Source organism: Lepidochelys olivacea, assembly GCF_965140295.1.
Source record: "Lepidochelys olivacea isolate rLepOli2 genome assembly, chromosome: 1".
NCBI lineage: Eukaryota > Metazoa > Chordata > Testudines > Cheloniidae > Lepidochelys > Lepidochelys olivacea.
Window position 1 is genome coordinate 49,740,098 of NC_140411.1, and position 19,540 is coordinate 49,759,637.

A 19,540-nucleotide genomic window follows, 5' to 3' on the forward strand; every position below is an offset into this window, starting at 1 on the left:
GTCTCTCTCCACAGGGGGGATGTTGTTGTGTGTTACTGTCTATCTCGCTAGGGGGGGGTTGCTTTGTATGTTACAGTCTCTCTCCCTAGGAGGATGTATGTCGATGTGTGTTACAGTCTCTTTTTCAAGGGATGTGGCTGCGTGTTACAGCTGCTCCCTCTTTCTCTAGAGGAGTGTTACTGTGTGTGTTACAGTCTTTCTAGAGGGGGTGTTGCTGGGTGTTACTCTCGCTAGCTCGCTCTCTTTAGGGGGTGTTGCTGTGTGTGTTACAGTCTCTCTCTAAGGGGTGTTGCTGGGTGTTACTCTCTCTCTAGGGGGTGTTGCTGTGTGTGTTTCAGTCTCTCTCCAGGGGGTGTTGCTGGGTGTTATTCTCTAGGGGGATGTACGGCGCGGTGTGTTTTGATCTGACAATAACCGTTCAATTCCCCTGTCTAAATCCTCCCCTCACGCTTGAACCTGCGTTTCACCCCCCGCCCGCGCAGAGGCGCAGCCCGCATTGGGAGCGGAGCGCGGCGCTGCCGCCCAGCCCCACCCTCCCGCGCTGACTGTAGCGCAGCCGCAGTAGGAAGCCGGCGGTGTGGCGTTAGAAACGGCCTTCGCGGCGCAGGCGCAAGGGGATTTGGCGCCAGCGCTTGTGCGCGGCGAATGAATGTTGTGGAAGCGGCGGCGCTGAGGCAAGTGCGGGGCGCGTCCCGGGCTAGCCCCGCGTCTGCTGGGGGACTCGGCGGGGCTTGATGCTTCCGTGTGCGGGCCCCGGTGGCCGCTTCCCGGCGGCGAGTCTGCAGGGGCTCTCTCGGGGGCTGCTCTTGGATGGGGGGGGGCATCGCCGGGGGCGGGCAGGGGAGGGGTTGGATTTGATTCCTCTCCCCTTCAGGCACGCATAGGATGGGGGAAGGGATAGCTCAGTGGTTTGAGCATTGGCTTGCTCAACCCAAGGTTGTTAGTTCAAGCCTCGAGGGGGCCATGTAGGGATCTGGGCCAAAAATTGGGGATTGGTCCTGCTTGGAGCAGGGGGTTGGACTAGATGACCTCCTGAGGTCCCTTCCGACCCTGAGATTCTGTGATCCCTGGGAGCCTCCATCTTCCACCCCCAGGGTGGCAGGGGGCGGGGTGGGTGGAGGCACAGAGGACTGCCTCCCGGTCACTCTGCCTCCGTCTTGCTGCCAGTTGGAAATACTGATATTTAAAAAGTTCCTCCCGAGCGCTGGACTCGCACATGTGGGAGATGATTCCTGCTGTAGATGTCCTCTCTCCTATGGTCTCCAGTGAAGGGGAATCATAGAATATCAGGGTTGGAAGGGACCTACGGAGGTCATCTAGCCCAATCCCCTGCTCAAAGCACTGAGTGTTAGAGGGAAGTGAGGGTGGCCCAGTTATTTCCTCCCATCTGTATTACATTTGAAATACTGGTTTCAGAGTAACAGCCGTGTTAGTCTGTATTCGCAAAAAGAAAAGGAGTACTTGTGGCGCCTTAGAGACTAACCAATTTATTTGAGCATGAGCTTTCGTGAGCTACAGCTCACTTCATCGGATGCATACCGTGGAAACTGCAGCAGACTTTATATATACACAGAAAATACTGACTCTAAAATCTATTCCCAGTGAAGGTGTTTCTTGTCATCCTGGGGAAGGGGGAGAAAGTTTGGGGGATTTCTGATCAGCTGTCCTTTTGTACAGGGTCACATAGAAGTTAAGCAGGAATAAAATGGGTCTCTCTCGCTCTCTGTGTTATTTTTAGAGTAGGGTGAATGTAGCCTAAACTTCACAAAGCACTTCTGAGGCAACATCCCACACTGGGATTTGGCTCCCTTCTGTGCCTGTGTAGACAACATACAGAATTTTTCTGAATAAAATAAAATGAAAATGCATTTTTTGAACATACTAACTATCATCCTTGCATCCCCCCAAAAGTAAATTCTGTATGCAGGGATTTTGAGGGCAAATCGAGGAACGACATGGTTCATCAGTGATAATGTTACAGACCCATGGTGTAAAATAAGATCAACCGTCTTCTAAAACTTATTTTACAAAGGAGTATCACATAAATGCATGTGGTAAAAATTTTCAGAGTCAAACATTTGAAAGTTAAAAGGCCTTAACTTTAAATTAGTAATTTTAAAAACTTACAAGTAGTTTTCAAGTATTCTTATCTTTCAGTTCCTTGGCCAATTTTTGTGGTTTTGTAATAACATTTTCCCACTTTAAAAAATGTTTGTTTCCCCTGGTACTCAGAGAGAGCCACATAGCTGAAATTGACAGACTATCCAAAAGGAAACAATAAAATAGACTCTATTTAAAATGCTTTCAATTGCACAAAGTAAATAAACTGAAAAATTGCTACAGTAATCTTAGTTGTTACTTGTAGCAGTAGTTTAAAAAAAATCAACAATACAGATGTATGTTTTTGAAATTGGCAGTCTCTGTCTAGCTGGCATTCCAATTTCAGTTACATTCTTATTTGGTGGATGCGTCTGCCAGCAAAAACAGCCTTTCAGATCTCACTATGTATATATGTCCTAATTATATAGAAAGTGATATACCTTATTAATCAAGAATCATTGTAAACACTGATTCATTTAGTGTAAAACTTTTCCAAAGTATTGTGTATTTTGCATGGTGTTCTTGTCTTCTATGATAGAGTTGAGTTCTTTTTCCTTTCCCTGCTGTGAAACTTTACACACTGGAGATCATACTATTTTTGTCTAGGTTTTTATGCTATGCCCATTATTGTGTTGAGTGCATACATTGCAGCTATAATTCTGCCATGTAGGACTGGATGGAACCCTCTTTATAATCTATCACCACAACTAATTGGCTAGGAAAGGTCATTCCCTTGGGCTAAGTGTGTGCTGCCTTACATCACTCCCTGAGGAGCAAAAAAATGGGAATCAGGAGTTGGCACCACCACATTGTGTGACAGACACTCGAGAAAATTATTGTGCTAATAGTGACGGACATTGTGGGGTGGGGGAGTTATGTCATTCAGTCATTCAATTTTTTGAAAAATTACCACAGACTTCAAAATTTTTACCATGGACACTTGTGTCTGTGTGTGGACATGTTGCTGACCCCTGATAGGAATGGAAGCCATGGACTCCTACCTGGCAGTGCCATTAGGATAGCTGAGTATCAAAGCATTTTGATATAATTTTGCAGGCTTCTTTAACAAGCATACCAGTGATGTTATGGAAAAGAAAATGGCTGACAAACCTGTGGAAAGACCAACTTTCTTTGAAATATTTAAGGCACGATGCAGTGAATCAGGTACAGCTATTATTTCATTTGATTAAAATAAAGTACTGAAAGCATATTGTAATCAGAGGCATTTTCAGGGTGCTGTATTCTGTAGGCATTTGCAATACACTCTATATCCCAATGAAGAGTTTAGTTTAACTTGATTGTCTTCTTAGATTCCTATGTTCTTTATCCACAAGATGTGGTTGTAATTTCCAAATGGTTTTAATGATGGCTCAAGACTCATAAATGCTCTAATATTTTAATGTTATCAAGGCCTTAGTCTCTTATATGTCAATGTTAAAAATTATTTCACTTTTAAGTTGCCACCCGCTCTAGGTTCAGAAGTGCTAGTGGTCATGACCAAATATACTGTATTTTGTGATTTATTCATTTTGAGAAGGACTTCTTATTTTTTAAACTTCTATATTGCTGTTTTTAGCAAAATGGGTCCAGTTTCCCTTCTAACTGTAAAACAAACCAATTCATAGAATCATAGAATAGGATCATAGAATATCAGGGTTGGAAGGGACCTCAGGAGGTCATCTAGTTCAACCCCCTGCTCAAAGCAGGACCAATCCCCAGCTAAATCATCCCGGCCAGGGCTTTGTCAAGCCTGACCTTAAAAATATCTAAGGAAGGAGATTGCACCACCTCCCTAGGTAACGCATTCCAGTGTTTCACCACCCTCCTAGTGAAAAAGTTTTTCCTAATATCCAACCTAAACCTCTCCCACTGCAACTTGAGACCATTACTCCTTGTTCTGTCATCAGCTACCACTGAGAACAGTCTAGATCCATCCTCTTTGGAACCCCCTTTCAGGTAGTTGAAAGCAGCTATCAAATCCCCCCTCATTCTTCTCTTCCGCAGACTAAACAATCCCAGTTCTATCAACCTCTCCTCATAAGTCATGTGTTCCAGTCCCCTAATCATTTTTGTTGCCCTCCGCTGGACTCTTTCCAATTTTTCCACATCCTTGTAGTGTGCGGCCCAAAACTGGACACAGTACTCCAGATGAGGCCTCATCAATGTCAAATAGAGGGGAACGATCACGTCCCTTGATCTGCTGGCAGTGCCCCTACATATACATCCCAAAATGCCATTGGCCTTCTTGGCAACAAGGGCACACTGTTGACTCATATCCAGCTTCTCGTCCACTGTAACCCCTAGGTCCTTTTCTGCAGAACTGCTGCCTAGCCATTCGGTCCCTAGTCTGTAGCGGTGCATGGGATTCTTCCGTCCTAAATGCAGGACTCTGCACTTGTCCTTGTTGAACCTCATCAGATTTCTTTTGGCCCAATCCTCTAATTTGTCTAGGTCTCTCTGTATCCTATCCCTACCCTCCAGTGTATCTAGCACTCTGTCACCAGGGTCACTTGTGGTATCTGCAGTCCAGGAAAAGATCAGAGCCGCAAAGGGAACTACAAAAGATAAGGCCCTCAAGAAACTGGGCATTTACAGTACAAAGCCTTACTTTTATCCTCCCTCCAGTATACATTGCAAACTACTGTTTGTAAAATACAGTTTTCTGATGTGGGAGAGAGTGATCTACTTCTGTGAAAGGTCCTGTAGGACTATAGGGAGTAGCTGAGACACACCATCAAGGAGGGAGATAGTACCAAAACAGCACTACAAGGGGCAACAGACAAGTCTAATTCAGCAACTTGATCCATGGCTAAGGAAGTCCTAGTGCATCAGGTCTCCTAGTTACAGGCATCTGGGATTCTGAAATAAGTCTAGGTGACAAAAGAGGACCTACTCTTTGCAGGCATGGCGATCTTCCACAAGCAGACAGACAATGCACTCCATTCCCTCAAGGATTTGAGTGCAATGCTGAGATCTTTAGGGGTCTATACCTCAGTGCCATACCATAAGCCCTTTTGGTACCAGCTCCCACAAAGACACAGAATGCTATATTACTCCCTCAGTCACCAACTGGAACACCACCTGGAAAGTGGCCCTGTCACACCAGGAGGCACCTGTCATTGTCCTCTGTCCCACGCCAGGCTCCCTGTGAGAGGGAGCAGGCTTGATGGGATATTGAGAGCCCCATCAAGGCCATTCCAGAGTCGGCCTGGGGAAATTCTTACTCTCTTCAATCAGGCATGGTCAAAGATTACAGCTGACAAATAAGTGCTGGACATTTTCACCCATGGCTACCTCATCCATTTGCTGTGTTTGGCACCTTGCCATATCCTTCTCTATCCCTCTTCAGGAACCCTACTAATGAGAGCTTTCCACAAAAAGAAGTGGCCTTCATCTAGGAACCACAGAAGAGGTTCCCCAGGAATACTGGGGAAGAGGCTTCTACTTCTGGCATTCCCTCATTCTCTTTGTCCTATGCTAGACCTGAAGAGACTAAACAAATTCATATGCTGCCTCAGATTCAAGATGGTAACGCTTGCCTTCACCATTCCCTTGCTTCAGACTCATGACTGGCTTGTGACTCTCAATTTTGCCATCCACTCAGCCCACAGGAATTACCTGAGATTTATGCTGAGATCAAATCATTACCAGTACAAGGTACTGCCTTTATATATATAATATATGGTTGACTGGCTTATGAGAGGCAGATCATATCAGGAGACCTTGACAAGTTTCAGTTGTGCCCTCATGCTGCTTGGAGAAATATGATAAATCGTCACTATTTCATCACAGAGATAGGGTCCAGGATAGATTCTGTGTCTTATGAACTCTAAGGGCCGATTCCTCTCCCTTCAGACATTACTGAATACATTAAATTTCACCTGGCTACAATGGTACAGATTTGACTTGCAGCATTATGCCATGTGCCCTCTTATATTTATGTGATGCTGGTTGCCATATTCTCTGGAGACTGCTACAGTTCTGACTCTGGTCACTCTATTCTCCTGCAAAGTCACCGACAAAGAAGGTTCTAATACTTCCTTGTGTCCTTGCGGTGCTGAACTTTTTGCTGCATCTTGACAATGCTCTAAAAGGGGTGCCATTTGTGGCCCAGTTGCTATCCAGGGCATTAGTGACTGCTGCATCTGGGACAGGCTGCGGAGCCCACCTGGACCGCTTACAGATGCAAGAGATATGGAACTGCATATAAATACCTTAGCGTTTTAAGATGGCAATTTACATGCCATAATCCTGGTAGTTCTGCACCTTGCAAGACTCAACAACGCACTGAACTTCCTGAGCAGTCCATCACCAACCACGAGAGGACACTGCAGAAATTGCTCTCCAAATTGATATTTCATCAGTAGGGGATGCTGCTGACCAATGTTTGCCATCAAGGACAATGCCAAGTGCTCAAACTTCTGTTCCAGAGGGGGCATGACTCTTGGATCATTACCAGATGCCTTCTTTCTGCAGTGGAATCAAGTCCTTCTATATGCTATCCCACAAATTCTGTTAATCCCCATGGTGATTGCCAAAGCTAGACGAGACCAGGCCATGCTCATTCTCATAACTCCCTGCTGGCCGAGGTAGTTTTGGCTGACAGATTTGTTACAGATGTCCACGTGATCACCAGTCAGTCTCCCAGATTGCTCAGACCTGTCATCAAAGATCAGCTCAAGTACTCCACCCAGACCCAAGGTCACTACACCAGATGGCTTGGATGCTGGCTGATTGAGCATCACAGAAAGGAACTGCACCTGGCATGTTCAGGAAACATTGGCACAGAGCAGGAAGCTATCCACACCTTCAAATGGAAAAGGTTCTTAATATTGGCAGCCCGATGTGGCCAAGACCTGCTGCAGGCCGCAGTACTGAAGTTTCTTGACTATTTGCTGTAGCTGAAACACTCTGGATTTTCATTTAGCTATGTCAAGATCTAGCTGGGAGCACTGTCAGTGTATCATTCACTGATAGTTGTTGTTAGTCTTCTCTCATTTGATAGTGTCAGAATTTCTTAAGAGTCTAATGCATGCTTAATCACTGGTTAGAGATTTAAAAATTTTATTAAAGGTAATGTTAAAAAAAATTTATATAATACATAGGTTGGGGAAAGAGTGTCTGTACATCTGGGTATAGTGCTTAGATTATCCACAAATACAAAGTTAGTTTTTAGAAGTCATATGACACACAGAAGGAACGAGGAGTACTTGTGGCACCTTAGAGACTAACAAAATTTATTTGAGCATAATAATAAATTTTGTTAGCCTCTAAGGTGCCACAAGTACTCCTCGTTCTTTTTGCTGATACAGATTAACATGGCTACCACTCTGAAACATGATACATAGAGTACATAATCAGCAATAACCCAAATTTAGGTGAATAGATTTAACAATACAGTTTAGATATTAGAATCCGAATTTTTGGGTACATCGCTTATGAAAAGTTGTACAGAGATTTGGTTGTGGAAAGCAAAGTATATCAATGAGTGGAGATTGTCCCTCAGTAATTGAGAATTAGGTTGATTGTCTATTTAGAAAATATAGTCCATGAGGAAAGTATCTACTTCAGAATGGGACCTCAACATCCTCCTCCTAAAATTTATGGAGTCAGTCCCCGCACCTCTTTAGCATCTCTTGGAGTGTTCCATCCACTGTTTTATTCTCAAAATTGCCTTTTTGTTGGTCATCACCTTGACCAGAAGAGTAAGTGAGCTTCAGGCGCTCATAGAAGAACTCCCATATACTTAATGCCATAAAGACAAAGAAGTACTGAGACTTCATGCAAAATGCATTCCAAAGGTAACTTCTGAGTTCCACTTAAAATAATCAGTTAACTTGCTTGTGTTCTTCCCAAAACCACATTCCACACCAGGGGAGAAGAAGCTATGAACTATGTGATATTGACAGAAATCTTTTGACTGTCCCCACCTCTGTTTGTGGTCATAGCTGGTTGCTCCGAGGACCAGGCCATTGTAAAGATTGTCTAAATGGCTTATGTTTTATATCTCACTGGGTTACCAGCTGGGCAATGTGCCTCTCACTCTGACGATTAAGGCTCACTTCACCAGAGCACAAGCAACATCCTCGACTTACTCCTGAAATACACTGATACCTGAAATCTGCAAGGTAGCCACATGGCGCCACCCTTTCATATTTGTCAAGCATTATGCACTGGATTTAGCTAGTAGATCAGTCGGCAAGTTTGGAAGAGCAGTACTCCTATCTCTGTTTGACGGATGCAGCTGTGATACTCCTACTATCTAGAGATGACACTGTTTGCCATTCACATATATTGGGATCCACACTGACGTACGCAAATAACAGTTGCTTTGCCCTACAGTAACTGTGGCTCTTCAAGGTGTTGTCAGTGTGGATGCCACAACCTGCTCTCCTTCCTGTTTTCAGAGTCTCAGCTAACATGGGCTCTGAGCTGTGAGGGAGCTAAGGGAAGGCTGTGACTCCTCTGCCCTTTATGCCCGCATAGGGCAGCACAAGGAGGCACAGCATAGGTGTGCTGCCCTGGCTGACACTGATGCCCCCCCCACCCCCCCCCAAAAAAGAAAAAAATCTAAGCTCATGTGCATGAGGCTTATATGCACCACAGTGGGATCCGCACAGACTACAACATCTTGAAGAGCCACAATTACTGAAGGGTAACTGTTCTTTTGGTAAAAAGCCACAGTAGTAGTTTAGTCAACATTCTTTGATTTTTGACAAAACTGATGTTGAGTCAACATCAAAATTGGAAGGAGTACTACAATATAAAAATGTATGGTTAGAGGAGTGGTGTTGGGTTTTATAACAGGCTGGTTTAAATGTCCAGTATTGTCCAATCTCAGCTATTGTATAATGTCCTTCATGGAGCATTAAACTGATTTGAATTCAGACAATTTAACATAAAGTTAGAGTTTCTCAAATATATATAAGGCTAGGTTTAATTACATATAAAAATAATGTGATATTTTTCTTTATAGACTTAGGGCCAATAAGTCTCAACTGGTTTGAGGAACTCAGCACAGAAGCTCCACCCTATGAATCTGAAACATCAGAGAAACTTGAATACACAGCTGACTGGCTTGATCAAAGTGCTGCTAAAACTCCAAGGGGGAAGCCCTCTACATATAGCCAGTTGGCATCAACTCCAATGATTTTCAAAGAACAGAGTGCAACATTGCCACTTTTGTCTTCTCCAATAAAAGAACTGGGTCAGAAGAAAATAGAAGCAGGTGAGTACCGGGATTTGAAGTAAAAGTGCTTATAGCTTCCCACAGCCCCCTAAAAGAGAGATTTTATATTTCGTTATTATAACTTCCCATTAGAATTGCAGTAGATAATGCTATCACAGACATTAAATACGAAAACGACATACAGTATTAGGCCCTCTAATTCACCCTGTATAAGTGCAGAATTGTTCATTACAATGAATTCACTCTTGCAGTGAGCTCTGTATGGCTCCATGCACACAGAGCTCACTGCAGGATTGGGTGTGATATCTTTTCCAGTGCTTTAACCACTCTTTATATCAGCAGAACAGAAGCTTGGAGTTGCTAGGTGCCAAATCTAGGGAGAGCCCAAGAATGAATTTTGCTTACCCTATTTTTTAAAAAGTAAAACTAGTTTGTATTTAATGTATAAACATTCTAAAAAGTTAGTTTGCTGGTTTGGGTTAAATAGAAAATGGCTATTGCCAATTTGAGGTCTAGTGCAGTCCTAGGGGCACTCACTGACATTTCTAATCAAGACGTGTAAGTTGCATATAGATGTAAGTTTGTTGTTAAATTAATAAAATTGTAAGCTATGGAGTGTAGCCATATTGGTGAATAAAATCTTCAATATGAAAAGAGAGTTCTCTCTCTTTTCAGGTAGCATTTCACTTAAGACTGTACCTTGTTGTCTTCCTCAAAGTATATGCCAATTTTCACTCAAGTTTTGACATATCTAGAAGTTCTAGCATCTATGCCTCTTGGATCAGAATTAGATGAACTATAAAAATGTTTTCTGCATAGGTATTTCTGATGCATCCATTGCTACTATATCTGATTTGTACATTTACTGTAAATTTGTGTCCTTCCTTTCAAATATTGGCTTCTGCTGAAGCTGGATCTCTTGACATATATCAGAGGCTTACCTAGATTCTACAGTAAAGCCTTTAAAGATGTTCAGCAAGTCAGAATAGCATTGCACAAGATGTAAATCAGGGCAATTTATGGCCCTCCATTTTAAAAGCGTTATTTGAGTTGTTTTGTATTTCAGTGCTTTACATACATTTGTGTAATGGTTCGAGGATATACCTTAGTATCATATGGCCAGATTGTGAACCCCTTACTCACACCAATGAGCAGTTACTTATATAAGTAGTCTCATCAGAGTCAATGGGACAACTCGTATGAGTAACTGCTCACCACCCAAGAGGTTCGCAGTTTAGCCCATAGGGTTCCAATGGCCAAGGTGGAAATGCTCTTCATTTACTAATTCTTAACTCTCAACTGTTCATGAGACACTTGTAATACAAATCGGTACTGTCTGGCACTGTACATAAAACCAAAAATATTTCTTCTTTATGCTAGCTCATTCAATGCAAGAAATTTATTTTTTGTGCAGACCTGGGAGAATGCTGGTACAATATATCTGTGAAGGAGCTTTATGGGTTCCCGCAAAAATCATTTCTCCTGTAGTAACAGGAAATTCAGTGATACTGCACATTGACTCCTTTGCCTAGCTGACATAATCTATAGTGAAGATAAATACAGAATAAATTTAATAAATATTTTTTAAAAAAGAATGAGGCTTATTAAATGAACTTAACTGAAGTTCTGTGCATGTATTGTCATTTTGACTAGAATTTGTGAACGTATTCCAACTTGATCAAAAGGCTCATTATTAGAAATGTAAGTAACATTGAACAATGTTTCTTTTTAAAAACTAAGGCTTAGTTATGTACATTTTAAAAGGTAAGTTTTTATTTTTAAATTTCAGAATCAAAATAGTTATATATGCAGGACTTGGTTAACTATCTACTGTATATACTATACATTGCAGGCAAAGTCAGTTTGGTTGACAAAGAACATAGAATAAGTCCACGTGTTATGAAGACAAAATTGGATCAAACAACTGAAATATTTTCACCTCTCAATACCTCCCTCAGTGTAAGGTATGTTATGGATGTTAACACTTTTAAAAATGAAATGTTCAAAAATATTTGACTTAATATATTTTATAGGAGGGTTATATTTAAATTGAAATTATATTATAAAAACTGTTGGCTAGCACATGGATGGAAACATTAGAGTTTCAGAACAGTGGATAATCTTGCATATTTTATACACAAGCACTAAAGTATATATACATAGCTGAGTGATTTGCAAATGGGTTATCAGCTATATTTGGAATTTCCCCCTATTTTAGATTTGTTGGACTCTTAAGAAACTTTATTAAAATACTCTATTTCCTTTTTATTTTTAAATTGTAGCATTATGTGCATAGGGTGCTTTAGTTGACATCTCAACTTCACAAATTCTTAGCATTTGATACAATGACCATAAAATACTAACTGCAACATATTAACACAATGCACTATTCATAAAATTTGTTTAGTAAAGGAACTAGTTTATGACAAATGGTGCAAGTCCCTGCAACATTTCAAATTCTACAATTCTTTTTATTTATTTATTCATTCATTCAGATAAATCGGGCCTAAGTATCTGAAACTGTAGGACACTTCCGTAGTGAAGTATGTTAATTTAAAATGACAATTGGACTACAAGCTTGTATGCCAGATTTTAATACAGTTCAATCAAAGCATTTATTAAACAGTTGGTAGAAACCCATGAAAATTGGTACTGATCATGGAATAGCTTCATTGTTCCTTATTGTAATTATCACATGCAAAGTCACTGGATCTTAAATATTCCATGAGTTCTGTTTTGATGGCCCATATGGCTAAAGTAAAACTGCAAATATTTTTGTGTGTGAAGGCAATATAATAGAGTGTACAATAATGTCTATTAGGAAAGCTTACCATTTAAGTTTGATAAGTAATAATTTTTTTCTTTGATTTTGTTATTTAGTCCAGCAGCTTTAAGGGATATTTACAGAACACCACAAAGAAATAATATTCCTGGTGAGTATCTGTGCTCCTTCTCTTACTAACAAAAATATTTATCTCTAAAGATCATTGGATGACTTAATTAAATGTTTTTTCTAATTTCTAAATGTTTTTCAGTGGCACATGGACGCTTGTTTTGCACACCTAAACTTTTGGAGGTAAGCATTTTATTTCCGGGTTTAGAGTCATAGACTTTAAGGCCAGAAAGGGACCATTAGATCATCTAATCTGACCTTCTGTATATTACAGACCATTACATTCCAACAAGATGCCCTTTGTTGATCCCAATGACTTTAGCTAGACTAAAAGAATCCAAACGGTTGTGTACCACAGGTAGAGAACAGAAGATACTGAGGTACTATCAATGCCTGAACCTCTTTCAATGGCATTGAATTGATAAGGTGAGACATGCTCAGGTGATCTTAGCAGGTGATCCATGCCCCATGCTTCAGAGGAAGATGAAAAAAACCTAAGGTCCCTGCTAATCCAAAGTAGAGGAAAATGATTTCTTGACCCCAGAGCTGGCAATCGGTATGACCCTGAGTATGTGAGCAAGACGCACCAGCCAGGCATCTAAGCAAGAGTGTTGTTTTAAAATATACTTTTAAAATGATTTGATGTATTTCTAGGTTAAGACACCAAAATGTATTTCTGAAGGCCTGGGAGCAGAAGTGGATCCAGATATGTCTTGGTCAAGTTCTTTAGCCACACCCCCTACGCTTAGTGCAACAGTGATAATAGGTAACATTAAAAGTGTGTGGTATTTCAAGGTTAACATAGTGGTCTTAAATGTTTTTATAATCCCAGGAACACGTGACTGAAGAGTAAACTGGATGTTTATATGGTATTTATATGACAGCTTTGTCTTTGCTGTAAAGTGGTGTCCATAACTGAGCAGTAGCAGTTGGTTTTTGACAACATCATCCTGAAAGGAAAACGTGAACCTGAACTGTGTTGTTGCTCTTTGAAAAGCTAGTTCCTTTATATCAGGGCTCAGGGCATATAATAATAGCATCCTATCTTACAGAATAACATAGCAACATTTATAGGAACAAAGATTAACATGTTACATTGATTGCCTGCATCTATACCACTTCAAGCTGTGATTTTTATAAGGTCAAGCTAAACTATGTCAGGCTGGGTCAACACTTGGATGTAATATTTCCAGGAGAAATAAGATTCAGTAGTAAGTGGTATTGGTGATTCAGTAGGTTTAATTTGCCCCATAAATTCAGTGTGGAAAAAATGTGCTCGCAACGGGTTGATGGGCACTGGGCTGCTGGGGGCACAGTCTTTCAGATTAAATACAAAACCAAACAGCTGCAATGTTTGATCTCAGATGTGTTTGTATGTCATTGATGGATGAACTAATATACTTAGTTTGTATAATCAGTTTATAAAATACTCTGACATATCTGGATGAAGCACACTATATAGCTATAAAATGATCATTAGTCCATCATCCCATACGTACAGCAAAAGTGCTTGTCCAGTGTTGCCTAACATCTTAATTATTATAGTATTTATGATGCTGTACAAATATTAGTAAATACTTTTTTTCCCAAATAGTCAATTTATTTGAATTAAAGTTCACTTTAGAATTACTGACAAGTCCAGTAAGTGGTGAAGGGATTAAAATACTGAAGTTGTGAATTTATTTTAAGGAAGCAGGACATATAAGACTGTATGATAAAACATGCTGTAGATAGCTTATGTTCAGTTTTTTTATCTGATGTCCCATTTTTAAAACATGAAATCAGCCTCTGTAGTTGTGATTTGATCTACTGCAATCTTTAGTTTTATTTTTTTTACACCTCGCTGAAGGCATTGTGCCACCCATTTTTTTTTTCCATCCTTATTCATTTACTTCCAACAGATGTCCTCCTTCTTTGGAGATGGGTAAGAATGACTTCTTTTCTAAAATGCAAAATTCAAGTCTTTCTCTAAGCTCAGGTGTTCTAAATAAAGTATGATATTTAAACACTAATAAATTCTCTTCTATATTTGTGTATTTTTAACAAGATGAGGGTAAATTGGAGTAGAATTATAGGAAAGATTTTTGTTTATGTAAGTGGAAGACTAATAAATAGATCATTACTTTTCCTGTTACAGCTTTTCCAGTGACAACACTCCAATTCTTCATTGGTGTGCAGTATCGGAAACAATCACGCTAAATTGTGGCAGCTTTTGTGATGTGGGTAGATGTCAACTCTGGAATTAGGTTGAGACCATCACATTTATTTCATTTGTGTCTGTTTCTAAAGGTGAAAGATTAGCATGTTATCCAGATGGTCTTTCAACTTTTTCATAATTGTTTTGAAAATATGTTTACAGCTGATTTTCATAGAGCCATTCCAAATCCACATATACTGATCAATTTAAGAATGATGCGTAAAGTGTTTAATGGCTTGGTTTCTACTACAGAAATAACAATGCAAAAGGAAAACAGGTTTATCAAGCAATAGTTTCTTGCTAAACCTAAAAACAAATAGTTACTGCAATCCATCAGCCTCATATTATTTCACTGTGATTATTACAAATATCCTGTGTATTCCAAATATACAGTGAAATCTTGACACCCTCTCCCCCAACTCTTGCCCCTGTGTGCCATCCATAGGAGTTGGAATGGTCCATAGGGTCTCTAAAAGCTCTTCATAATGCCTGGGGGGAGTTCCCCCAAGGGCAGAAATTATGTAAGACCAGCAGTAAAGCTGTTTTCAGAGGACCCCTTTGCAAACCTTGGCATTAGGGGCATGTTGGGAGCAGAGTCACAGTATGCAGCACTGTACTGATTCTGAGTTACTGTCACCTGCAGTGCAGTCCAAGGAGACTGCTGTAACTTAAACAGCCCCTCAGGACCCTTAAAAGCACAGGACAAAATTTCACCCATAAGCTTTTTAAATGACTGGTCCACAGATTTGAACTGTTTAAGTATTAGACAGAAATAAATATTTTACATATTTCAGAGCATTTTATCAGCTACATAAGTACAAGTGAATTGAATTATTTTTTAATTTCAGCTAGAGGAAATGATTCCATATCTGGAGTAAAGCAACATGATGAGAGAATTGCTATGGTGAGTAAATTTAAGCAGAAAATATCCTACTGAATCTGTTTTTTTAAATGTTTTTTTAAATGTATTTTTTTAAATGTATTTATTTATTATTTAATATTCCTTGAGCCAAAAAAATGAAATATTTAATTTCCTCTTCTCTTCACTCTGTTATCTCCAGTATGGTTTAAAACAAGTTACATTTTAAAAATTAGTGTTTGCAAAATTGAGTATGTAAAACCAAGCTATAATTTCATTTAATGTGTTTGTTTTGAACTGATGCAAACTCCACTTGTTACTATGCACAACTATATACACATTAGCAGTATTAAAACTTGTAAAAATCATAAGTATTAGTAAATCCTAGTGAGCATTTAATATTATATAATTGTTATTTGACTCTTGGGTTTACAGGTCTTGCACAACTTTTTCTCCAGTCAGGGTAAAAGGCCTGAGAAGAATGATATAAATGTACTATCCATACCAGAGACAGTAAACTTAAATACAGAAATTGATGTCAAAGACCATGGTAAGCACATATACTTTTAATATTGTTAGTTCCTTATTGGGTTTACTGTTTCTTAACCTCAAATATTAAGCTACCTTCACTAAAAGAAATATATGCAAGAAAAACTCTCAGGGTAGTTGACTGCTGATCAGATACAGAACTCATATACCTTAGAGAGAAGACTGACACATGTTGTGAGGTCAGGAAATGCAGCCATAAATGTTCAGAATTTTAGCTAGGATACAAAAGACTGTAGTAGCAGTTATGTTCCCATTAATACTGTATTAAAGTAAATATATTAAGGGTTTTGGGTAATATTTTCAAAAGTGTCTTAGTCCCATTGCCTTTCAATGAAATGTCTCCAAAGTGCCATTTTCAAAAGCGACTTCAGTACTTAGGAGCCTGTCTGAAAGTCAGTAGGACTTAAACTCCTAAGTCATTTGGAAATGTCTACACTACACCCGGGAGCAAGCCTCCCAGGCCAGGAAGACAGACTCATGCTAGCAGAGCTCAGGCTAGCAGCTCAGGCTGATAATATAGCCGTGTTAATGTTTTGGTTTGGGTTGCATCTTGGGCTCACAAGACCACCCAACCATCTGAGGCTTTCTTCAAGTGATGGTCCCTGTTGTGGGTTATGCATGCGCACCAGGCACCCAGAGTCGGAGAATTTTGAAAGTAGTGTCTTTTGGTCCGCGCATGCTCCCTGGCTCGCCTCATGCTTCTGACCGAGGCCATAAAGGTTGGGGTGGACTGACTGCCTCTTCAGTTCTTTCTCATCGCCGCATGGTCTGGGTTGGAACTTTAGTGTCCTAATCTCTGACCTTGTTCTAAATAAATAATTGTAAATAGTTCTATTAATTCTTAAATAACCTGTAGATTAGTAGTTTTACCAGTTTTAATAGTTTTAGAATAGTGTATAAAGGCCTGAGGGAATAGTCTGATGCATAGGCACTGACTCCATGGGTGCTCCAGGGCTGGAGCATCCACGGGAAAAAAAATAGTGGGTGCTCAGCCCCCTCGATCAGCTCTTCCCCCAGCTCCTTGCCTGCTGGTGGGCCCTGCTGATCAGCTCCCCCTCCCGCCTGCTGGTGATCAGCTGTTCAGGAGGCATGATCAGGCATGCAGGAGGCGGTGGGAGAGAGGGGGAGGACTGAGAGTGGCGTGCACTTGGGGGAGGGGGTGGAGCAGGGGCGGGAAGAGACAGGAAGGGGTGTAGTGGTGGTGGGGCCTAGGACAGGGTGGGGGTCGACCACCTCCCAGCAACTCAGAAAGATGGCACCTGTGGTCTGGTGTCTAAAACTCTACCAGTCAAGATGGAAGTTATTGACTTAGAAGATTTGAGTCATAGTGCTAGAAACTGGCATAGTTGAAACAAGTGAGAGAGACACAGAGCTGCATTGCACTGTTGGAGCAGAGAGAGAGAGAGACATCTTAAATTGACATAGAAAGAAGGGGGCATGGCTAAACTAGAAAACAAGATGGTAGCTTAATCCACCTGTTTACAATAAAGGGAGAATAAATTAAAGAAGTTTAAGAAGATAAAAAGAACTAAGCCAACCTGAATCCACAGATCTGTGCCCTAAATATGCAAATCAGAAAAAGAAGGCTAAAGGGAGCGGGCAGATCCCAGTCCTAGAGAGCAGCCTCTGGAAGAGAAAATCCAGCAACGGAATCCATTGCCATTAGGCTGCAAAATATATTAAAATTACTCTTTAAGCTTGGAGATGTTGATCTGGACCCTCATTATGCTGTAAAGGTACAGGGGATGAGTGCAATGAGGGGGTTTTAATTTTTTTTAAAATTGTTTTGTTGTGGCTGGGGGAGGAAGTATGGCAGCAGCCATTTTGAGAGAGTCACAACAAGCAAGGATGGAAGACAAGAAGATTTAGATGTCTGGGAAAGGAAGGAAATCCTCCCCTTCTCCCAAATGAAGACATGGTTGTGGAAGAGAGTAACTGCCCCTCCAGCAAACACACTATGGATGTGGGTGGAGAAGCAGCAGTCACTGAGTCTGACCTAAAGGCCCTACATATAGAAATCAAAAAGATGAATAAGGAGATGAGAGGAAAAGTCCTGGCTCACAATAGATACAAAACATTAAATTAATAAGATTAATGGGAAAATATCAGATGTGGAAATGGGATTAAATGAGCAATCAGACATCATTACTAATCTAGAGGAAAGAATCCAAATAATTGCAAAAGGAGAAAAAGAAATAAAAATATAGCTGGAGGACGTAGAAATTAGAGAGCACAGGAATAACATAAAGATTAAATGTGTTCAAGAGGAGACTGAAGAGACAAATCTGCTGGCCATGTTGGATGATATTTTCCATTACACATTAAAATGTGGCAATAAAGATTGCATTCATAATGAGAAGCTCACAGATCCCTTTTCCCCAGGCCCTCAGTAGGCTCCAGACCAAGAGAAATGATTATCTATTTATACTACTATCAAGACAAGGATAAAATACTGAGGGCGATGAGGGAGAGAGCTGAACTGCCGACAATTCTTAAGCAGTCCATACACATTTTCCCAGATCTGGCCACCTCAGCCCTTAGATAGTGAAGAGAACTATACCAGGTAACCACAGTTCTTAGGACAAAATGAGGTACAAATGGGGGTCCCCATTTAGACTGGCTTTTAAATGGAAGGACAGATATGTCTATCTCAAATCCAAAAGAAGAGAAATGGGTACTGTTGGACATGGGAATAGGTGAATCCCCTGAAGACAAATCTGAATGGGCTCAAAGACATCAGTCCTACAGTTTACCAAGAAATTACTGGGAATTAGTGAGATCAAAGACAGCCATAACAGCTCAGAAAGATGCAACATCAGGACTAAAGGACAGACTTGAGAGCAGAAGAAACAGTCCAAATCCAGAAGAATAAGATTAGTATCTGGGCTATGACATTACAGTAAATAATGGATATGATATCCATGTGGTTATAATGATAAAGGAATATAGTTAAATGGAAGCTGAGCTGTACAGCATCCAGGATATTTTATGCTGTGCGACTACCGAATACTTAATGGGCATAACACTTAATATTGTGATTTATATTATAAACAGAGTTAATAACGAAATAGCAAGAGACCCAGATCTCCCCTACTGAAGTAAGTCTCACTTTAGAGTTCTCACAAACATTTTAAAATTTTATATTAATTGGAAATGGAACACCTGTGATGGAAAATGTTAAGAATAAGTGAACTCAAAGATGGTATAATTTTCTCATAGTGTCCAGTGTTATAAAGAAGTTTGATGGGATTAGATAAGGCTTGGTTCTTAAAAAATATATGTATAAAAAACCCACCCTCCAGCAGGGAGCTGATATATCCATGGAGTAAGTAAGGAGAGCCCAGGATCCCACAGCGAGGTGGGACCTGAGGACAGTGGGGGAATGCATAGGGAGAGATACAGGGGAAATTGGATAAGAGAACAGAAACAGATGTTAAATGTAGTTATATGTTCTAATAGAAAAAATGTATATTTAAAAATAATAGGCCTCAGTATTTAAAAATATATGGTAAATCAGACTTATGGTACAACAATATAGGGGTTAAAAGGAAACACAATATATGTGGGAGTTCTAAAATTACTATGTGTATGATGGAAACTCTATCTAAAATGTCTTCTTTAAAGAAGAGTCACAAATGTACTGGAGAACTGGCATCTCACTGCTTTTAGCAATGGGTAATGTACTGGGCAAGATAAGACTTCATACACATGGGTGAACTGATTGATTACATGACCATTAATGTTAACGGGGTG

General features: G+C 40.3%; 1 protein-coding gene across 1 annotated transcript in view; it reads left to right on the forward strand.

The window, feature by feature from the left end:
* The first annotated feature begins 608 nt into the window (after positions 1-608).
* Positions 609-19,540, forward strand: part of BRCA2 (BRCA2 DNA repair associated) — a 97,033-nt gene continuing 78,101 nt past the window's right edge. The window contains exons 1-9 of the mRNA XM_084617686.1: positions 609-674; positions 3,157-3,264; positions 9,077-9,328; positions 11,142-11,253; positions 12,170-12,222; positions 12,325-12,365; positions 12,837-12,948; positions 15,228-15,283; positions 15,674-15,788. Coding sequence (XP_084473812.1) covers positions 3,186-3,264; positions 9,077-9,328; positions 11,142-11,253; positions 12,170-12,222; positions 12,325-12,365; positions 12,837-12,948; positions 15,228-15,283; positions 15,674-15,788 — 820 coding nt within the window. The 5' untranslated portion in view covers positions 609-674; positions 3,157-3,185. The remainder of the gene's footprint in view (positions 675-3,156; positions 3,265-9,076; positions 9,329-11,141; positions 11,254-12,169; positions 12,223-12,324; positions 12,366-12,836; positions 12,949-15,227; positions 15,284-15,673; positions 15,789-19,540) is intronic.